This window comes from Schistosoma haematobium, chromosome 5, assembly GCF_000699445.3.
Source record: "Schistosoma haematobium chromosome 5, whole genome shotgun sequence".
Taxonomy (NCBI): Eukaryota; Metazoa; Platyhelminthes; class Trematoda; order Strigeidida; family Schistosomatidae; genus Schistosoma; species Schistosoma haematobium.
The window spans coordinates 7,959,293-7,980,087 of record NC_067200.1 but is presented as its reverse complement, the minus strand read 5'-3'; the positions used below and the strand labels follow the sequence as shown (position 1 = coordinate 7,980,087).

At 33.9% G+C, this 20,795-nt stretch overlaps 2 protein-coding genes across 2 annotated transcripts in view; one reads left to right on the top strand and one right to left on the bottom strand.

Annotated features, from left to right (window-relative positions):
* Positions 1-14,995, top strand: part of VAT1L (Type I Polyketide synthase) — a 33,362-nt gene extending 18,367 nt beyond the window's left edge. The window contains exons 6-9 of the mRNA XM_051217419.1: positions 3,290-3,345; positions 7,522-7,731; positions 10,738-10,818; positions 11,965-14,995. Coding sequence (XP_051064815.1) covers positions 3,290-3,345; positions 7,522-7,731; positions 10,738-10,818; positions 11,965-12,036 — 419 coding nt within the window. The 3' untranslated portion in view covers positions 12,037-14,995. The remainder of the gene's footprint in view (positions 1-3,289; positions 3,346-7,521; positions 7,732-10,737; positions 10,819-11,964) is intronic.
* Positions 14,843-20,795, bottom strand: part of MS3_00011120 (uncharacterized protein) — a gene marked incomplete at its 5' end in the record, with an annotated part of 128,639 nt that continues 122,686 nt past the window's right edge. Inside the window, 2 exons of the mRNA XM_051219529.1 lie at positions 14,843-15,230; positions 17,959-18,225. Coding sequence (XP_051064814.1) covers positions 14,850-15,230; positions 17,959-18,225 — 648 coding nt within the window. The 3' untranslated portion in view covers positions 14,843-14,849. The remainder of the gene's footprint in view (positions 15,231-17,958; positions 18,226-20,795) is intronic.

The following is a 20,795-nucleotide window of genomic DNA, read 5'->3' as shown; positions in this document are numbered from 1 at the left end:
AACATGATTGGTTTAGTACAGTAGTAAGATTGAATAAGTTGTATGTCAGTTGGCGAATAAATGACGTAATAACTAGCGGGCCATAAAGTCACAGCAATATTATCTTTCGATTTGATTTAGTTGAAAAGGTTTCTCTTCTTCTTTTTGGATTAGAATCATTAATTAAATTAAATTACATAGACGATATTAAATGATTGGTAATTCGTAATCTTATCTTTAATTAATCAAAATGATTCTGATATGAAGAAAGAATGTCTTGGTACATAAATCATGGAATTTATATGAATAGTTATTAATATTTGATTGAAGAGTTTCGACAAAAATTGACCCTTGAGTATAGAGAAGATATGATTTATGAAAAGTTAACTTAAACTGACACTTACTATGGTGCGTGCTATTGATGTCGATAGATATAAGTAGTATGTATAATCAACGGGAAAAGAAATATCTGGAGGTAGAAGGTTGAGAAGAATGAGAACAAAGAATGATTGTTGTGGAAATAAAGGAAAAGTGGAATCTGAGATGATTAATTGACATTTCCAAAACGAACATTCAAGGTTGTGACAATTGATTGACATTTTGCAAATGAGGTATTTACTGTATGGTTCTCAGACTTTACTAAGACATTTTGCATTCATTCAATTATCTTTACAAAATAAACTTTCCATATGATTCACATTTAACTGACTCATATTATCCTACTTACCACACTAAACATCTAAATATGATTGAATAAGCACTGAGTATAGATTTGATTTGATTGTGAAACATTATATATCCTTTGATAACTTTAATTCTGACTATTATACTGAAGAAGTCTGAAAAATTAGAATTATAGAAATTTCGATCATTAAGATTATTGGAAATATAATTTTCACAAATAGTCAAACATGAAACTACAAGTAGTTAATGAACACTTCTAGAGTGAACATTGGTTTTTCTTGTAGCTGAGAAACTCGATAAAATTGTTTCAAAATGTTTTTTCTTTTTTGGAAGACCTTGTCTGGTTATAAACAATTTTTCAACCGACCCCTACATTCAACACAACAACTGTCAATATCTAACCAAAAGTTGGTTAATTTTGTGTTGAAATTTTAAGCAAAATTTCTGTACACTACTGAAATGATTATATTGCATGTATATCGCTTTGATTGAGATTATGAATCGATCAATGTTAGGGCACCATGGAAAACTTGGAAGCGCTGAATGGCTATCTCGTCGTAGTATGAAACTCCTCAACAGTTCGCATCCCTGACCCTGCACATAAGGATTCGAACCTAGGACCTTCAGTCTCATGCACGAACACTTGGCTTCGATCAAAACTCAACGATCTTCACAACCCCTTTACTGAGATATAGTTTTGATATTATTCAAGTCAGTTACAGTGGTTTTTCGAGCTTTTGTTATTCAGTGTCTTACACTAATTAAGGTTTATTTGAGTTTTCACCTTAGATCGAAGAAAAAGAATTGTTACTGATTAATTTGTCCTATTAACACACATAATGGAAATATGTCACCTCATCTGGTATTTCATTGCTTTCTTTTCATAACATATTAATTTAACAGATTAGAAATAATTTATTCTAGTTTCCTAACTGAAACTATTTAAAGTAGGGGTTGACAGTAACCTCATATTACAATACATATATATAGTGATCTTGATGTCGCTATATTGATTAAAAATGGCTCATATTCTTAATGAGACACCTCGGCATGTTTTACTAACGAGAAAATAATATCAATGGTTAAGATCATGAGTCAGTTGAAGCTAGACCACCTTGGAAAACCTGGAAGCACTGGACGGCCGTTTCGTCCTATTGTGGGACTTCTCACCAGAACTCCAGGATATACCTCGTGAAGCCAGTCACTAGTGAGCATATGCTGATTAATATCAGATGGGTTTTGTGGAGATTGTGGTACTTTCAATGGTCAAGATTATGAGAAGTAGTGACCAGTGGAGTTCAACCAGGTCTGTTGTGAGATAGTAACTCACTGAAGACAATGGTGAATGTGTCACTCAATTTCGTGGATTAGTTGAAGTTAAACATTAGCTCCGTTGGATGCCGGCCAGCCCAGCGGTATAGTGGTTAAGTGCTCGGGCGCGAAACCAGTAGGTCCTGGGTTTGAATCTCTCAGGGGGCGAGGTCGTGAATGCGCACCGCTGAGGAGTCCGACAATGGGACGAAACGGCCGTCCAGTGCTGCCAGGTTTCCCATGGTGGTCTAGCTTCAACTGAATCATGATCTTAACCATTGAAATTATTACAATCTTCACAAAACTCATCTGAAAAACTAATAACTCGAACACATCGTTTTCTTCTTTAATGATGTTTATCAATGATGTATATGAAAGAATTCTTAAAACGAACTTTACTAAGTTATATTCAAAGATATTTAACTAAATAATAACAGATGTATCTGACATTATATAAAATAATAATGTTCGATAACAAGATCGAAGTGAATAAGATTCATTTTAAATGTCACAATGTAAATGAAAGATAGGTTTTGTCTAGCAATAGAATCATATTAAAAACTATTCAATAAAATGAAATTGGATTATTATAGTGTTGATATTTATACTGACGTTCAAAATCAATTGCTATCACTTCAAACACAAAAGAAGTTTGATGAATAAATCTCATTTACACAAGAAAACTATTTTTTTTCCTTCAATTCTGAAGAGCCATTGGTCGGAAAGTGCTGCTAGGGGAGGCGGCCTATGCTCCTACATGAGGAGTAACATGCGTAAGTAATTAATTAAGTGAGTAAGTAACTGTTTCTGGTGTAGTGAACAAGAACACAATCGGGGACAATCAAATGTACGTGAATACGAAATTACAGAATCTTTTGGTAAAATCTGAGAACCAGAAAGTAAATACATTATTTGTAAAATGTCAATCAATTGTCTCAAACTTGACTGTTCCTTTTTCAGCAAGTGTCAATCAATAGTATCAGACTTCAGTGTTCTTTGGATCCCACAACAATCATTCTTTGTTCTCGTTCTCATTTCTTTGATTTGTTTAACCTTCTGCAACCAGACATTTCACTTTTAATTGATGATACATACTACTTATATCTGTTGACATCAGTAGTATACACCGCATTGGTATTTGCGGGACTTTAAGCTAAATAAATATCGATAAACAATTAATAACACACCAAAAACTACTGAAAACCATTGATTCTTTCCTGTCATTATGAATTGTTTAAACTATAGATAACATAAGAATTCGAATGCGAACTGTCATATAGGATATCTGATTTTCTTTTTTTTTTGCTTTACAAAGGTATGTCAAACTTAGTCACTGGAGACAGGAAAAACTTTTTAAACTTAGCAAAACATGTAAGTTTGTTTCACTATTGACAATTTGAATGATTTTATAAAGAGACGGATGTTTATGTAATAGACATTTCTTCTTAGTCAGGATGATTTGAAAATGTTGAATTAACAAACATACAAATGAAGAATTTTTTTCCTCAATTCAATTCACATCAAGTTTGTTAGCGTTAAATAAACTGAAGTTATTAACATATAGAAAAGATTTATGTATTTGTCACAGTGAATTGTCTCACATAACCAAGACATATAAATTAGGTTATTTGAATCGGTTAAGAATTCACGTGCGAGATCGAAGGCCCTGGGTTCACATCTTGAGAGCAAGATGGTAGATGTGCACTACTGAAGAGTCCTACAATAGAACAAAACGACCGTCCAGTGCTCCCAAGTTTTCAATGGTGGTCTAACATCAATTGGTTCATGATCTCATTCAAAAAAATATTTGAATCGGAGTTTGATCATACTAAGATGGGGCTGAATAAAATGTTTTATAAATAAAGAGCTATGTTTTAATGAATTGTTTTTCCTATAGAAATTTGTACAATTCACTAAACACCTATCTGATTTTACTATAGTTTATTTTTTATACTTTTCAATCTTGAGTTGAACATTTGTCTAAATTGTTTTATATGTTCATTTAACCGACAAACTGTCAGCTAATCATAATCTACAGAAAATCTAGTTGTAAATATAGGACTATGGGGATTGAAATCATGAACTGACCAGTGTTATATCACCATTGACAGTCAGAAAGCACTGAAAGAACGGTTTGTCGTGGTATGGAATCGTCAAGCGATGCACATCCACTACTCCTCATGTGGAGTTGAACCCAGGATCTTCTAGTACAAATGTACATCTGCTCGTATTGCTGCACTACAACAACAACACAGCTTGGCAGAATTATCAAGATGAATTTCAAAATAATAAAAATAGTTGTAATAATACTAATAGTAGCCGTTAGCATTTCCGGTACAGAGAATGTGGTTAGGGAACAAAAAATAAACTCGTGAAATAAAAGGGATATAAGGTGATTCTGAAACTGTGGATCTCAAAGGTGATATTTGGTGAATCCACCTGCACTATTTTGACCTGTTCTGATACATATCAGCCAACATCTCCACGATAATCGTGGATATCTCAACTAAATAGTCTTTACCTATGAATATGGCTCGGTTAGTTAGTGGTCTTACGGACTGATGTAACGTCTTGGTTTTGACCTCTTCTAGTATTCTAAACTACATTTTTCATATTGAGGGATGTGATTATTGTGTATAAAAAGTAATACGCGTCCTGTCAATCTCAGTTGTTGTACATTAAAAATATTTACATAAGTCATTTCGACAATTACAAAATGCAGTAAGTGAACCTATATTGATTAAACAGTCCTAAATTTATAACCTGTAATGTTGGAAAGTCTATTTGCACTATACTTGACTGTTCCACTGGATCATTAATTTGATCTTATTACTGTAAGATCCGATCAGAATTTACTGATGTAAAAAGTTTTCATCTGAATATCTGTCCTTTGATAGACAGAGTATTAAATTTCTGAAAGTCTATTTTGCGACAAACTGAATAATGTAGAATAGACAGAATGTGGCTAGCAATGAAATCCAGGACTCCCATTTCCTCTTATTTCATACTCATCAGCTGGATATGTTTGGACCTCAGTACCGCTGTCTCTTAACCCTATCACGTTATCAACTTAGCAACTGAGTCCAGATGGCCACTCACTTGTATAACAAAAAGAAACGTGTATTCTAGATTCCACTCCAAGGCACATTCCATCTATTTTATATTAAAACTTGTGTCAAAATGACTACATCGAGGCAATGTGCATCAGATGCACATATCCCAACGAAAATTAATCATATTTCAGTCAAAATATCAACATCAGATTAATCCACTCTATTTAGAATTGAATTAAGTCTGACTAATGGTTATAATTTTCGCATTAAAAAAATGTTCATGTTAATAATTACCTATATGGAGTTCAAAATTTGGTTCGAGGAATAATAACAGTTACCTAGTTTTTCCAATAAATTCTTACTTACTTACTTAATTACGCCTGTTACTCCCGATATTAAATTATAACTTGTTTGGATGATATCAACTTATCTATAAATACAAACTGAATTATATCAGAAGGGATTTTGTGGAGATTTTAGTAATTTCAATGGTTGAGATCATGAGTCAATAGAAGCTACATCACCAGTGTTTCCAGGTTTTCCATGGTAGTCTAGCTTCAATTGACTAATGATCTCAACCATTGAAACAAACTAAATTACTTGTGACAGTGCGATATCAATAACTTAAAGGAAACGGTGGAGTTTTTCTCTAAATTTTCAGCCACTGCTATACTTACCACTTTCTACCAAGAAACTAAGATTAAACTATAAATAATAATTACACTCATTACAGTATTACGCTACTTGGAAACTTTTAAAGTAGTATGCAACTCCCAGTTCATTTAATGTAATCTATTATGGTGTTTTCGCAAATAGTAAGGAATATATGCCTTATATAATTAGTATCATTTCAAAGCGGAACTAATCAAGAGTGATGACTTTTAAATGTGAATTACAAACGCTCTGGTACGGCCAAGAGTGGGGAGAACCAGCTCTCCGTCTCGAAATGCTCTCACATAGCCTCGTACATACAACCCCTGCCTTCTTACTGCCTTTTCGCGGCGGGGGTGTTGTTTACGAGATTTAGAGGACGGAAAGCGAATGTCCAGTGCTTGAACCAGGTTGGTGGACACGTACGGTTCACCTAGGGGAGTTGGAAAACCCTGATTCAAATCCATTCGTGCACACGGGCTCTAGTACTCTGAGGGAACAAGTGGCATATAAACCATGGGACTGCGTCTCCTGACGTTGCTACACTGCCTTGTGGATCAGACCTTTAGGTCAAAGGCTCCGGGTGTGGCCCCCTAAGAAAACCACCTGCTTCGGTTTGGGCACCCGAGCAGTATCTTAGACCTCACACAAATCGAATTATTTATGTGGCACATATATATTTGGTGCCTCCGTGTACCAATGTTTATGTGTTTAAATAAATAAATGATGAATAATTCACTGATCTGATGTTATCATTTATAATGTCCAGTAACATTTTAACGTTTATAACGGTTTAAAGAAGAATTGAAATGTTTAAGTAATCAATTGTCTAAGTCCTCAAATTACAAATTTAATATTTTGAAACTGATGAAAGTAAGTAGACATTTTCCGTCTTATAATAAATATCAGTATACGGAGCAAATAACGTATCATTTCTTTGAAATTTTGCAAAAGTAAAAACATAGATGAAGATAATTTTTATAGTAACCGATGTAATATTACAGAGCTATTGATGTTAACCGAATTCTATCGAATTCCACAAGGAGAATCATCTTTGTTAACATTACATACATGTCTTAATGATGACAACCAACTGGTAAGAAATTTAAATCCAAGTGGATTCTATCTGTTTCGTTCAACTATCCAAATTAAATTCCTAGTACATCTATACGTCAAGTCACTTAGATTATATTTCAACAAGATCGGCGTAATTTTATCAATATCAGGGATTACAAAAACCATGATACAAATATATGTTTTTGGTAGTGATGTATTTTGCAAACGATGATTTAATTGTAAAGCTTTTATTGTCGTTCTGGATAACATAGTTAGCGTCTACACCAAGTGAAATTATTCTATATGATGATGTTATCAAGAGCAACAATATAAAGCTTTGACATCAAACAGTTTTGCTCACAGAACACAATACCATTAAAGAGGTCCATCTGAGTTGCAAATCTTGTTCATCACATTGATTAATATATTAAGGAATTCCGAAAAAAATTCATTTTAATTCGTTTTTGTGTTGGTTGTTTGAATATTCCTATCGATATTTAGGACTGCATTTGATCAGTCTCTCATAGGCATATGTGCATCCTGTGCGAATCGCCTTGATATTGTCACAAGCAATATAAGCAGAGGTGGATGGTAGCTAGCAGTGGAATCCGGGAGTCCCAGACTCAACATCAACTCTATAGTGCAATTAAATCCGGCTGACGAGTCCCAAATAAGATGAAACGCGTGTCCTGGATTCCACTGCTAGCCACCATCTATCTTTGCTTAGAAAAATTTCATTGTTTCATTTCACTAACTTTTTTCTTACTAAATTCTTTTTTTATTTCAGTGGTTTCATATAGAACGTATTAATCCATTGAAATTACACGATGAAAATTTACTGTTAGGTGGATTTTCATTAAAATCACTTCTCTTCTCTCGTGATCCTAATCAAACAGAAACGAATAAATTAATTATTGACGTATGGAATGAATTAACAAAATTAATCGACAGTCAAAAAATTGATCCAATAGTTGATAGTCAGTGGTATTTAGATGAGGTGAGAAGCAATAAACAATGGTTGTTTATAATGAATTCTTTCAATGATTATAACAATTTATTGGTTGAATTCATGATTCCATTGAAGCTAGACCATCATGGAAAACCTGAAAGCACTGGACGGTCGTTTCGTTGGACGGTGGCGCAACTTCATGGATTGATTGAAGTTAGACATGAATACCATTCGATGCTGGCTCAGTGACCTAGTGGTCAAGCGCTCGCGCATGAGATTGATTGGTTCTAGGTTTGAGCCCTGCGAGGCGGAATCGTGGATGTGCACTGCTGAGGAATCCCATACTAGGACAAAACGCCCGTTCAGTGCATTCAAGTTTCCCATTGTGGTCTAGCTTTAATCGACACATAAATTCAACCATTGAATTACTATAATGTCCACAAAAACTCTTTTGGTTATATTAATTGTTATAAATGACTTATTTACGCCTGTTATCTCTCGTCGATGAGCATAGGCTACCCACTAGAAGTGTATTCTTTAGCCTTCATCTATTCCGTTTCACTTTAGGATGATTTACACAATGTGTATCTTATCTACTTCAATCGTCTTTTCCTAATTACGTTTTCAACTGGAAGCTACTTTGTTCTCTCCGATTGTAGTTTGTTGCTAATGGTATCTGTCATAGATAAGATACCTCTTTAATTCCTTCTAATTTAATATTAAATTGATTTAATTTTATTTACCTTCAGTTTTGATTTGAAAATAGCATTTTATTAACTTGATATTTATTCAAGCGTGATTATGCGTATCAAAAAAAGTAATTTATATCTAGTCAACTATTTATAAAAAGTAGTTTTGAAGTGGTTTTATTTGATAACGATTGAAAAACTTTTGTTTAAAAGATTAAGAAAACTAAAACATTCAATAGTTAATGCATATTGGATGAAAAGTTAACTTAAATAGACTATGATTATTAATAAGTAGAGATGTAGATGACTAGCAATGAGATCTAGGATGAGTGTTTCATCCTAGTTGAGACTCGTCAGCTGGAGTTGGTAGTCATTCCAAAACTCGAGGTGAATACCGTTCATTTCAAATACCATCGAGGTATCCACTTAATTAGTGAGTTCAGATAACCGCTAACGTGTTTAATGGAGTAAAGTTTAATTCATTTTTGTATTGATTATTTGAATATGACTGATTGCAATCCTAAACATGAATGTGATGATCCAAATAACTAACACAAAAACATGGTTATTATAGTTATAGCGTTAAGTTATTTATGGTAAATAGATCTTGATTATTTTTAACTATGGTAAAATTCTGTAACGCACATATATATTATAAAGCTCCATACATCTTGGAGATTGGTAAAATTAAAAATACATCGAGAGTAATATATATGTTTCTAATGACACTGGATAATTGTCGAATTATTACTATTCAAAGATGGATTAGTGGTTCTAATCGCTAAGTGTTCGCTTTAACACTTGAAGATCCTGGGTTAGATCCCAGGTAACGTTATGAGTGCATACTTCTTAGTTCTATGATATTTTAAATGTATTATATTTATTTCAAACGTAACCTAAGTATTGGAAAGATGAAGTTTATTAATCATCAGTACAGGGTCGTGGAGATTCTTACGTTTTGACTTAGATCATGAATTGATCAATGTAAGACCACCACTGGTAACCTGCAAGCAATTGATGGTCATTTCGTCCTAGTATAGGACTACTCAGCAGTGCATAATCATGATCCTGAGCATGGGATTCGAACCCAGGACATTCGGTTTCATTCGTGAACGCTTAACCTCAAGACCATTGAGACGGTATCTAACGATGTTAAGGTCTAACTTCAATCAATCTACGGTATTGCGCAACCATCTTTGATTGTTTTCTATAGAACATTTTGGTAACAAACACTTTAAAACATTAATAGCGTAAACGATTATCACTGAAATGTTTATGAGAAATTATACAAAACAAATGGATACTAAAAAATTGTTTTCTTTTTTAAACAGGACTCCTTAGTATTCTTCACGAAGGACTAGACTAAATGTTATTATTATGACTAATAGTCTCATTTTCGATACAGATGAATACCACTGGTCATGTTTTCCTAATTGTCTTAAAGAAATTCTTCCCCCAAATGCCCTGGTACGGCCGAGAGTGCGGAGAGTTCTCTCTCCCTCTCGAAATGCCCTCACATGGCCACGTGTATATAGCCTCTGCCAGGGAAGTCCTAATCACTGCCTTCTCGTGGAGGGGGTATTGTTTACGAAATTGAGAGGACGTAATGCAAATGTCCGGCGCTTCAACCGGGTTGGTGGACATGGAGAGTCCACCTAGGGGAGTTGGAAAACCCTGATTCCAAACCAATGGTGCACATGGGCTCCAGTATCCCTCGGGAACAAATGGCGTATGAACCAATCGTTGGTCACCGGCTACCATCTCATGACGTTGCTCCACTGCCTTGTGGATCAGACCTTCAGGTCGAAGGCTCCGGGTGTGGCCCCCTAAGGAAACCACCTGTTTTGTTTTTGGCACCTGGGCAATATCACAGCCCTCACACATATCAAGTGAGATCTGTGTGGCGCATATGTATTTGGTGCCTCCTTGTACCAATATCTGTGTGTTAAAATAAATAATAAATAAACAATAATTCTTCCCAATATTACTGATTAGTTGAGCGAATGATTAATGTTGTTAGTTACTGAATGTTGTTTGATTTTAATACATAAACTCTTGTAGATCATTTGATGTTTATCAACTGATAAACTAGATTAATTTAGTTCATAAAACTCAAACAATCAGTTAATCAAGATTGTTTCTTTTGATTGATTGAATAATTTCAAGTTTATTTGATTGTTTTGGACTGTTTACAAAGCTACTGTTTGAATTTTGATTTTTGATTTCATCGGAAATAGACTTCATTAAGGGTGATATAGTTCTTATTGACTTGGTTAACAGAAGTTTTCGTTTACTTACATATATATCTTTCATGAAATATCTTAGTGCTAGTTGTTTTTAAAATGATACTTCTTTCTAATTGCAGACTAAAGAGGCTATGTTGCGTTTACAAGAAAGGAAGAATATCGGTAAAGTTGTTTTAATCCCTAAATTGAAGGAAAAAGATGTAAGTTTACTGAAAGTTTTCTTCATCCTATTTATTTATATGGGTAATATAAGATGTCACATTGACCATTTAGTACTTAAATTATATTTAGTATATTCATAAGATTATGCTATTTAAAAATATTAATAAGCTTTTCTCAGTTAGTTATCTTAGAAGCTACAGTGATTCATCTGTGATAACATTTATTTATAGATGATACCTATTAGTGAGGTTATATGGAGATCGTTGGATTTCATAGTTTACATCATCTTGGTTAAACAACCAGTGAAAGCCACTGGTTTCATTTTAGTACAGGACTACTCAATGCTGTCCATGCATAACAATATCATTGTAGAGCGAACTCAGGACCTTCAGACCGCTGTAGGCAATTAGTCACCGATGTCATCGTAGGATGTGTGTATAATGCCGGGGACTGAGTAAGGTAGACATGCAAACCAGTAGTTGACATGATTCATGATACTGACACTAGATTTGTTACGTGGTAATCCAATATTATAGACAAAATACTAGTCACTAAACTCTTCAGTACATTTGAAGAAAATTAATTGTGTATTTACTTCCGAGAAACGAAAGTAAATAAGTTTTTCCAATTAGTGAAACAGTAGATTCTATAAGTAATTTTCTAATATTTACATAAAAGATGGTATGCTTAAATCGATTGAATGGGATATAGCTGGTAATGGAATTCATAATTGGGGTCTAGTTGGTGGCTATCTCGATTAAGAAGCTAAGTGGATAATGTGTTAGTGTCTATATCAAAAGCAACTGATTTTAAGTCCCGGAACGAACATCAATCCTGAGATTCAGATACACCTAACTAATAAGTCCCAAAAAAGACGAAACGTGCGTCCATAATTCCAAACCTAACCATAATTCCTCTATTCTATATAAACTTGAGTCGTAATAGCCAATATCCAGTCAATCCACATTGGATACACATATAACAACCAAGACTGATCAAAGTTCAGTCAAAATATCAACATGAGGATAAGTCAATCTGTATAAAAATCATTTAATTGTGATTGTTTGGTATGTCAATGATAAATCTCACTGTTATAGAAGTCATGTGTTTAAATTTGAATATATATATATATATACTATGTAACTGGATTGCATCTTATGTACTTGATGTAATCCTAATTTCAGGCTGAAGAAGCGGTTGAAAATACTGAGAAGCCGACAACAGATGAAACATCAACAAATTCAACAGCTAAATAGTCAGTTTCTTATGAATTACTACATAAACAAAAAAAAACAGACTGCTTGATTTATTATTTGTTTTGTCTTCCTGTCATAATTTGTGTTGCCATTTATGTGATGTGTGTTTTAATGATCACTTCATTAGAAGATAAACTCCATATTTCAACAACAACAACAACAACAGCAAAGAAGAAGAAGAACAACAACAACTAAGTGTGACTAATGAATGTTCCATAGAGATGAAGTTTTCATAAAGTCATTTCACCTTATCTTTTCATCTTTTTTTCTAAATTGTTCGTTGATATATGTTGTGAAGAGCTATTAGTTGATACCAGCATATAAACAACATTTTTATCGTATGTCAATATATGATTTTTCTATTGAAAACTATTCATCTTGTGTTTTGTTTGGTTCCGCTTTTTTTTTGTTTTGAATAAACAAAAATATCGATTTGTCATTTTCAATGTTCAATGTGATGTGATATTAATCATTTGGTTATTTTTTAATCGTTTTCTTTTTTCTTTTTTTCTTTTCTTTTTTTTCTATTTTTATTTTCATTGACCTATTTGTTTAAATTGGGTTATATTTGTTGATTCATAATGGAAATGAAATTTTTGTGTTTGTTTATTTGTTTTGTTTGTTTTTGGTTTTACATTTACTTTATAGTCAATATCACTATTGTTATCATTGTTATCATTAAAATGAATGTTATCATGTTACAGATTTTTTAGATAACTACATTCTTATATGTGAGTGTTCCACTGAAACTAGTATCCTCTTGTTAAGTACAATCATGAAACTAATAGTTTCTAAGTAAAAACAAATGAATATGTGCTATGACTGATATAAATCAGCTTGATTTAATTTGATGTAAGTAATGAGAAGAAGAACTTTTGAATAGATTAGCCAAACTGAATCTAATGAATATCGAAGCTACAATTATAAACCTTCTTATAAATGTTATCACATTAACAATCGAAAACATTAGCATGTAAATCAGACAAGTCAAGAGTGGGAAAGCGGTGTGACTAGATAGAATACCGTATGAAGCACTGAAATCGGACATAAAATCAACTACAATCTTGTTGCACATTTTATTCAGAAAGGTTTGAGAGGAGTAACAAGTGCCTACAGAATAGAAAGAAGGACACCTCATCAATGTATCAAAGAAAGGAGATCTGAGCAAATGTGAGAACTACTACTGTCAGTAACAGGAAGGATTTGCAACTGAGTGTTGTTGAACCGGATTAAAGACTAAGTAGAGGACTAGCTCCGAGATCAACAAACCCAATTCCATAAGGATCAGTCGTGCACAGACCAATTCACGACACTACAGATCATCGTTGAACAACCAGTTGAATGGAACTCGTCACGATACATCAATTTCCTCAACTATGAGAAGGAGTTTGATAGAGTGGATAGGAGAACATTATGGAGACTTCTTCGACACTATGGAGTGAGTAGCTGGGAATATCGTCAACACCATCCGAAGTTCATGAGACGAACTACACTGCTAAGCGGTGCATAGAGGACAGCTGACAGACACATTCCAAGTGAGGACCGGAGGTAGACAAGACACCTTACTCTCCCCATTCCTCTTTCTTATGGTGGTTGACTGGATTATGAGGAGTTAGATATCTGAGGGGATACATGGAATATAATAGACAGCTCGGAATCAATTAAAAGATTTGGACTTTGCAGATGATCTGGTTCTTCTGCCCCATACACACGAACAAATGCAAATAAAGACAACTAGTGTAGCAGAAGACTGTGCAGCAGTAGGCCTCAACATACACAAAGGGAAAACCGAGATGCTCAAATGCAACATGGAGAACATCAACCTAATCACACTTGATGGAGAAGCTCTGGAAGATGTGGACTCTTTCATGTACCTGGGAAGCATCATCGATGAACATGGAGGATCGGATACACACGTAAAGGCGAGGATTGGCCAAGCAAAGGCCACATTCCTACAATTGAAGAATATACGGAACTCAAAACAACTTTCAACCAATATCACAGTCACAACCTTCAATACGAACGTCAAGACAGTTCTACTGAACGGAGCTGAAACTTGCAGAACTATTACAACCATCATCAAGAATGTACAAGTATTTATGAATAGCTGTCTATTCAAGATACTCAATATCTATTAGCAGGATACCATCAGCAACAGCGTACTGTAAGAGAGAACAAACCAGCTGAAGAGGAAGTTAGGAAAAGATGTTGGAAGTGGATAGGACATAGAATACGGAAATCATCAAACTGCATCACGAAACCTGGAGAACTACGAAAGCCATCATTCAGAAGATAAAAGTGTTTATTGACAGCTGTATACACAAAATACTTCGAATCTGTTGGCCAGACTCTGTTAGCAACAACCAACTGTGGGAGAAAACAAACCAGTTCCCGGTGGAGGAAGAAATCAGGAAGAACCGCTGGAAGTGGGTAGGACACACATTGAGGAAAGCACCCAACTGTGTCACAAGGCAAGACCTCATATGGAATCCTCAAGAGTTTTGTGGAGATTTTGGAAATTTCAATAGTTGAAATCATGAGTCAATTGAAGCTAGACCATCATGAAAAACCTTGAAGCACTGAACGGCCATTTCGTCCCAGTATAGGACTCCTCAGCAGTGCGCATTCACAATCCCGCCCCCTCAGTACCTATTAGTCTCGCTCACGAGCGCTTAGCCATTAGACCACTGAGCTGGACGATATCCAACGGTGTTAATATTTAACTTCAACCAATCCACAAAATTGTTCCATCTTACACCGTACAACCTTTTTTATAATAATTATAATAATAATAAAAACAAACAAACAAACAACTAATTATATTTAAGAAGTTTATAACATAATTTCACAGAATTATATAATGGAATATTTTCCCATTTTGTATAAATCAATAAATCAATATGTTTTCTAGAATATATAATAAAAATAAATAATGTAATAATCAATAAAAAATATGATATCGATATAATCAATATAAAACATCCTAAACTTAATATATTACTATTTGTTCTATTACAAAATAGATTTAATATGATCATTAATATTTTATTAATATTATTACATGGTATAATATTAGCAAATAATTGTTCAAATTGATTATTTAATAATGTACTTGTATGATTTAATAAAGATTGAATAGATGAATGAAATATTAAACGTATGGATTCGGTCAATCTTTGAGGATCAGATGAAATCTATGAGAGGGAGAGGGAGGAAAAAAAAAGATGTAAGGTATCATAAAAGTGAATAGAATGATTGACTATTTGAATGGTACATCAATCATGTCCCGATCCTTCTTGCTACCTTGATGTGATGGTCGGGCTTGCCTATCTTGATGAAGCAACCGACCTATACTGGCTGGAACAACCGTTCCTCTAGGTCCTACCATGTCAGACAGGTCGGTTGAAGAGCGGTAAGACTAAAAGCAACAAACCCAAGGTCCGAAGGCGAAGTCGTACTGCTGACTGTACAGAGGTGTGACAGCAGTAAGGTGTTTCCTTCAGACAACCAGCATGACAGCGATGCTACCTTCCCAGAAGGCGGGGTGGGGTTAGAAAAGGTCGACCCTAAAAATGCACACCTCGCCTTATATCACGGATATCCGTCTCCAGCGTTAAGGTCTCAACAAGTACGGAGCTAACACAAAAATTACCCATAACAAGGTCGTGTGTGACCGACCTCAAGCAGTTGTCCCTTGGGCACTGTGGTCACGCTCCCAGGTCACTAAGACCACCTCTAATCCAATTTCCTTTTCAGGTACCTCCAGAACAACCCTTTCACGGTGTGGGCAACCGGGAAGGGATAACCGCCCTCATACCTCTAACAGCACTCTTCATCAATCATGTTAGTAATTCAAAGTTCAAGTTAAATATGAACAATATTGGATGTTGGCTTAGTAGTTTAGAGGTTAAGCTTATGAATAAGATTGAAGGTCTTGAGCTTAGAATCGATTACAATGGTGTAGATGTATACATATTTTGTCTTCCTTAAAATGATGAGATTAAAAGTGTTTTATATCTTTCTTTCTACACACTAATTCTTTCTTCCTGTACTTGTGTCCTTATATGCAATCTTTCTTTTATATATTACCACCATTGAATTAATTACCTCTATGAATTTCGGTGTTCATCTTGTTGTGATAATGAGATATGGCAACTTGAACCGATGCATATATGTCCCTGGTCCTACGTTGTAGCCGACTGACGAGTCCCGTATGCGAGACTATAAATGAACACTGCTGAGGAGTTTAATATTAAGATGAAATGTCTTTTCAATGCTTACAGGTCTTCAATAGTAGTGCAACATGATTTCGATTAAAAAGAGATCCCCAAAACCCTATACTGAAAAAATAAATTGTATCTTGGCTGAACAATTAGGTAATCCAAAAATGTAGCGATAGGTTATTGGTACAAGTAAAATATAACAGTGTATTTTAGGGATAGTGATACCATAAGGTCAGCATTAGTGAAAGTTTAGGATATGTTTCCAAAAGAAGAAAAACAGAATATTGTCGATGAGATCAACTGTTATGATTCCAATGCAGTTTATGTGGGAAAAACATCTAGACATTTGAATGTGGGGTTGGAGTAACACAAATAATATTTGAAACGTGTTCCTAAATCCTCGGTTGATCTAGAGAAACTTGTGAGAAGGTTGATGATAGCTTTACATATATTAGAAACAGATCACAAGATCAATTCTGAAGGGATCAAAATGCTTCAGGAAGAGTTTGGCTCACGTAAAGAAAGATCGACATCAGAAGCGCTGTATATATATGCTAATCAGAAAAGTCCGAATAGAAAAGATGTTGTTCAACTAGCTACCACATGGCAAATGATTATTTACGAGTAATTGGACCCTATCTCTATCCAATATGTTTATTTAACACGTACCATTGTTTGATAGAAATCAATGCGATTACGACAATGGATTGAAATTAGGACCTTCGAGTCTCGTGCCAAGAAATCAACATTTACACCACTGAATTCACATCCAATGATTTACATGTCTAACTTCAATTAGCTTGCGATGTTCTTGAACCATCTTTTAATATCATTGGTAAGAAAACTATTTTATACTTAATACATTTATGCAATATCACGTATTGATTAAAACTAAACATAAAAATCATTAACTAATGACTTAGTTGTATAACATTTAAACTCTCCTCTCTTAAACTAAAGACCTTGAGTTTTATTTTCAATATAATTATAGTCACATTACGACTGAATGATAACTGTCGATTACTTCCTAATTGTTGATGATCATGTAAGATAATGGTTATATCTTAGCGAAGATTAAATTACGAATTAGTTGTGAGATCTATTAATGGACTAATATTATCTGTATATTCTTACGGTATAACTATTCAGTATTTAGCTTGTGTTTATTTATATTCATCTTATTATAAGGTTCATTTTGACCTATAGATTATTATTATTATATGGTTTACTGTTCTCAAGTTATGTTTAGTTTATTAACTAGAGTCTCCCACGTTCAGAACCACATTTTGGCTTTATTGTGTATAAATGTTATTTCCTATTTCACGGTGCATTTCAGTCTGTTTGATTGATACATAAACCCCAGTATATCTGGAATAAATTATTCGCATAATAGAGGTTGCAATTGGTATTGTGGACTCAACTGGACGGACTAGACGAGCAACGAACTAATGGGATGCTAGGTTGATCAAATCGGACGAATATCATTGGTTTAGTACAATAGTAAGTTTGAATAAGTTGTATGTCGGTTGGCGAATAAATGACGTAATAGCTAGTGGGCCATAATGACACAATGATAATTCTATAGAATGAAACAATCATCCAGTATTTTCAAGATGATCTAACTTCAATTGATTCATGATCTCAATTATTGAAATTCAATAATCATTACAAGTTATTTATCAAATAATGAACTACTTACATTTTTGAAGTTATTCAATCCATTCAATATTTGATCAAGTCGTTGTGTTAAATTTTTATTGATTTCAAGTTTTTCAAATAAATTAATTAATGGATTAATTGATTTGGTAATTTGATCATACATAATTAATGAATTATTGATCTGATCAATAATATCGATTAAATTAAACATGGTTCCATTGAATTGTATAAATTTTTTTATTTCATTTAAATAATTCAATAAATTTGATTTTATTGATATAAAATGAATAATTTCTTGAATAGTAGGCTAATTCATTGATAAAGAAATCGAAGAAGACGAAGAAGGAGAAGAAGAAAGCAAAGAAAAGAAAATACATAAAATGAAAACTTATCTCAATGAATGATATACAAATGGTTACTTGTTCAATTTACTTGGTGTTGTTTATTTGAATCATCCCATTGTTATTTAGGATTGTGATTGATTAGTCTCTTGTTGGTATATGTGCATTCTGTGTGGATTTCCTGGATATTGCCTTAATTCACAAGCTTTTTAAGCAAAGATGAGTAGTGGATAGCACTGGAATCCAGGACGCGCGTTTCTTCCTATTTGAAACTCGTCAGCTGGATACACAGGATGCACATAAACTAATGAGAGATTAATCAATTGCAGTCTTAAACATCCATGGGAAGATACAAGTAAACAATACCAAGTGAATTTAAAACTTCAACCCATTGCACAAGCAGGTGTCTGTCAGGACTCACTAGTTAAGTGGATAACGCGATGACGTATGAAGCAAACAGTACTGGGTTCGATTCCGAAGGCGAACATCAACTCTGGGATGCAGGTATACCTAGGTAACGAAACCCAACTAGAACGAGATGCTCATTATGGATTCCACTGCTAGCCATTATCTAACTAAATACAATATTGCAAGTAAACATCATGTACAGAAGAATATTCTGGGACATTGATAATGGTTAGAAACAATTAATTACTCAATACATAAACGTTATTGACGAACAAATATAGAATAATGTAAAACTCAGTTAATTGAAAACAAAATTATTAAACTATAAGAATCTAAAAGGTGACATAACGGTATAATAGAATTCATGTTGTTAAAGTAAGGAGATAATGACTACATAAGTCAGATTTTCAATATATGATTCTCGTAGCTTCAGTAAAATTATGAGTACTAGGCGTTTGTTGTTCAATAATCACTCGAAGAGCTTTAAGGTAATAGGTAATGTCTTATGTTCAAATAATGTTAACGAATTGCGGTACTCAACATCTCTAGGTCTCTCAATCAATGGATTTTTCGAACATGTTCATATGATGAACTGTTACTTTGACTCTAGAGTTAATTCTAATTAATACGACATTGAGCCTTCAGGAGCATTATCACTCTTGAAGGGGAGCAGTAAAACGATAGGAATTTTATCGATTGTAGCTACTTTTAACTTGTTGTCTCTAGCTTCTCTCTATTTACTAATGAAATTTTGTAGATGACAGTTGTCTCTCAGTCACTTTTCAATGTTCGTCAATGATTTGTTCGTTCTGATATGAAATAAATTCATGTTATCCTGCTCAAATCTTTTTTTTCTTTACACTAAAAATTGGTTCTAATGAACATTTATTTTGAAATTTCAAATAAGATTTTTCCATCATGGCATGTTCCTTTTACCAGATATCTTTATTAAAGGATTTAGCAACCTTATTAAGGGATTTTCAAGTTAATTACAGCGTTGTGAATTTTATTGACCGAGTGTAAAGAGAATTGTGAATTTAGTCTCATGTATGGCAATTAAGTAATAGCAAGATGAAAAACACCCTTTCAATACCCTAATCAATCTCGAATGATTTTGAAGCTGATTTCATTTCGTGATAAAAACTGCTATTATATAAATAGTCATTTGTCCATTCAACTCAGTATTTCTATGTTACACAACCACACATGTCTCTCTAGTGACTGTTTAGTTTATAATCTAGTTTTTGATGAGACTGTATTATAAGAATGAGCTTGAACTAATCGTTAAGTATTTCAAGTCAGTTCTTAACCAATCACAAGACAGTTTTCAAGAATGGATAGATTATAGAAAAGAAAACAATAATATGATAGAATTGGTGAATACATTAAGGTCTTCTACAAGTTACTCTGTTTGTAAGTCGATAAAATGGTTATGCTTATATGAAAAAATACATATATCAGCCATCTAAAACTATTGCTTTTGATTGAGATCATGAACCGATTGATGTTAGACCACCATTGAAAACCTGGAAGCATTGAACATCCATTTCGTCCTATTGTGGGACGCCTCAGCAGTGCGCAACCACGATCCCGTCTCACAAGGTTCGATCTCAGAGTCTTCAGTCTAGCGCACGAACGCTTAACCTACTGGACCACTGAGCTGGCCGGCATCCAATGGTGTCAATGTTTAACCTCAACCAATCCACGAAATTGCGTGACCATCTACCATTGTACTGAGGTAGACACTTGTTTCTACACGACACGAATTAGCTCCACTGGTCACGGCTTCTCACTAGGACTCCGAGAATTTTCTCACGAAACTAGTAACTAGTGAGTACATGGTCCAAGTAGATTTCAAGATTACGTTCAAGTGTTTAGGGTTAAGAATTGAAGATAGTGACGATGTATGTGTTATACAATCTATAGAGAAAGAGCTTAACATATGATATCTTCAAGACCGTTATTTTCATAATGTTTTTGAAAACAAGTAATATTTACTATTATTTTAAACATTCTGAGTACTGTACACAAGTACTATTATTGTACATTATGTATAATATTTGAGTTTCACACAAAATATTAAAAGTTACAATTTTTATTCTAATTGACCCATCTTTATACGATTATT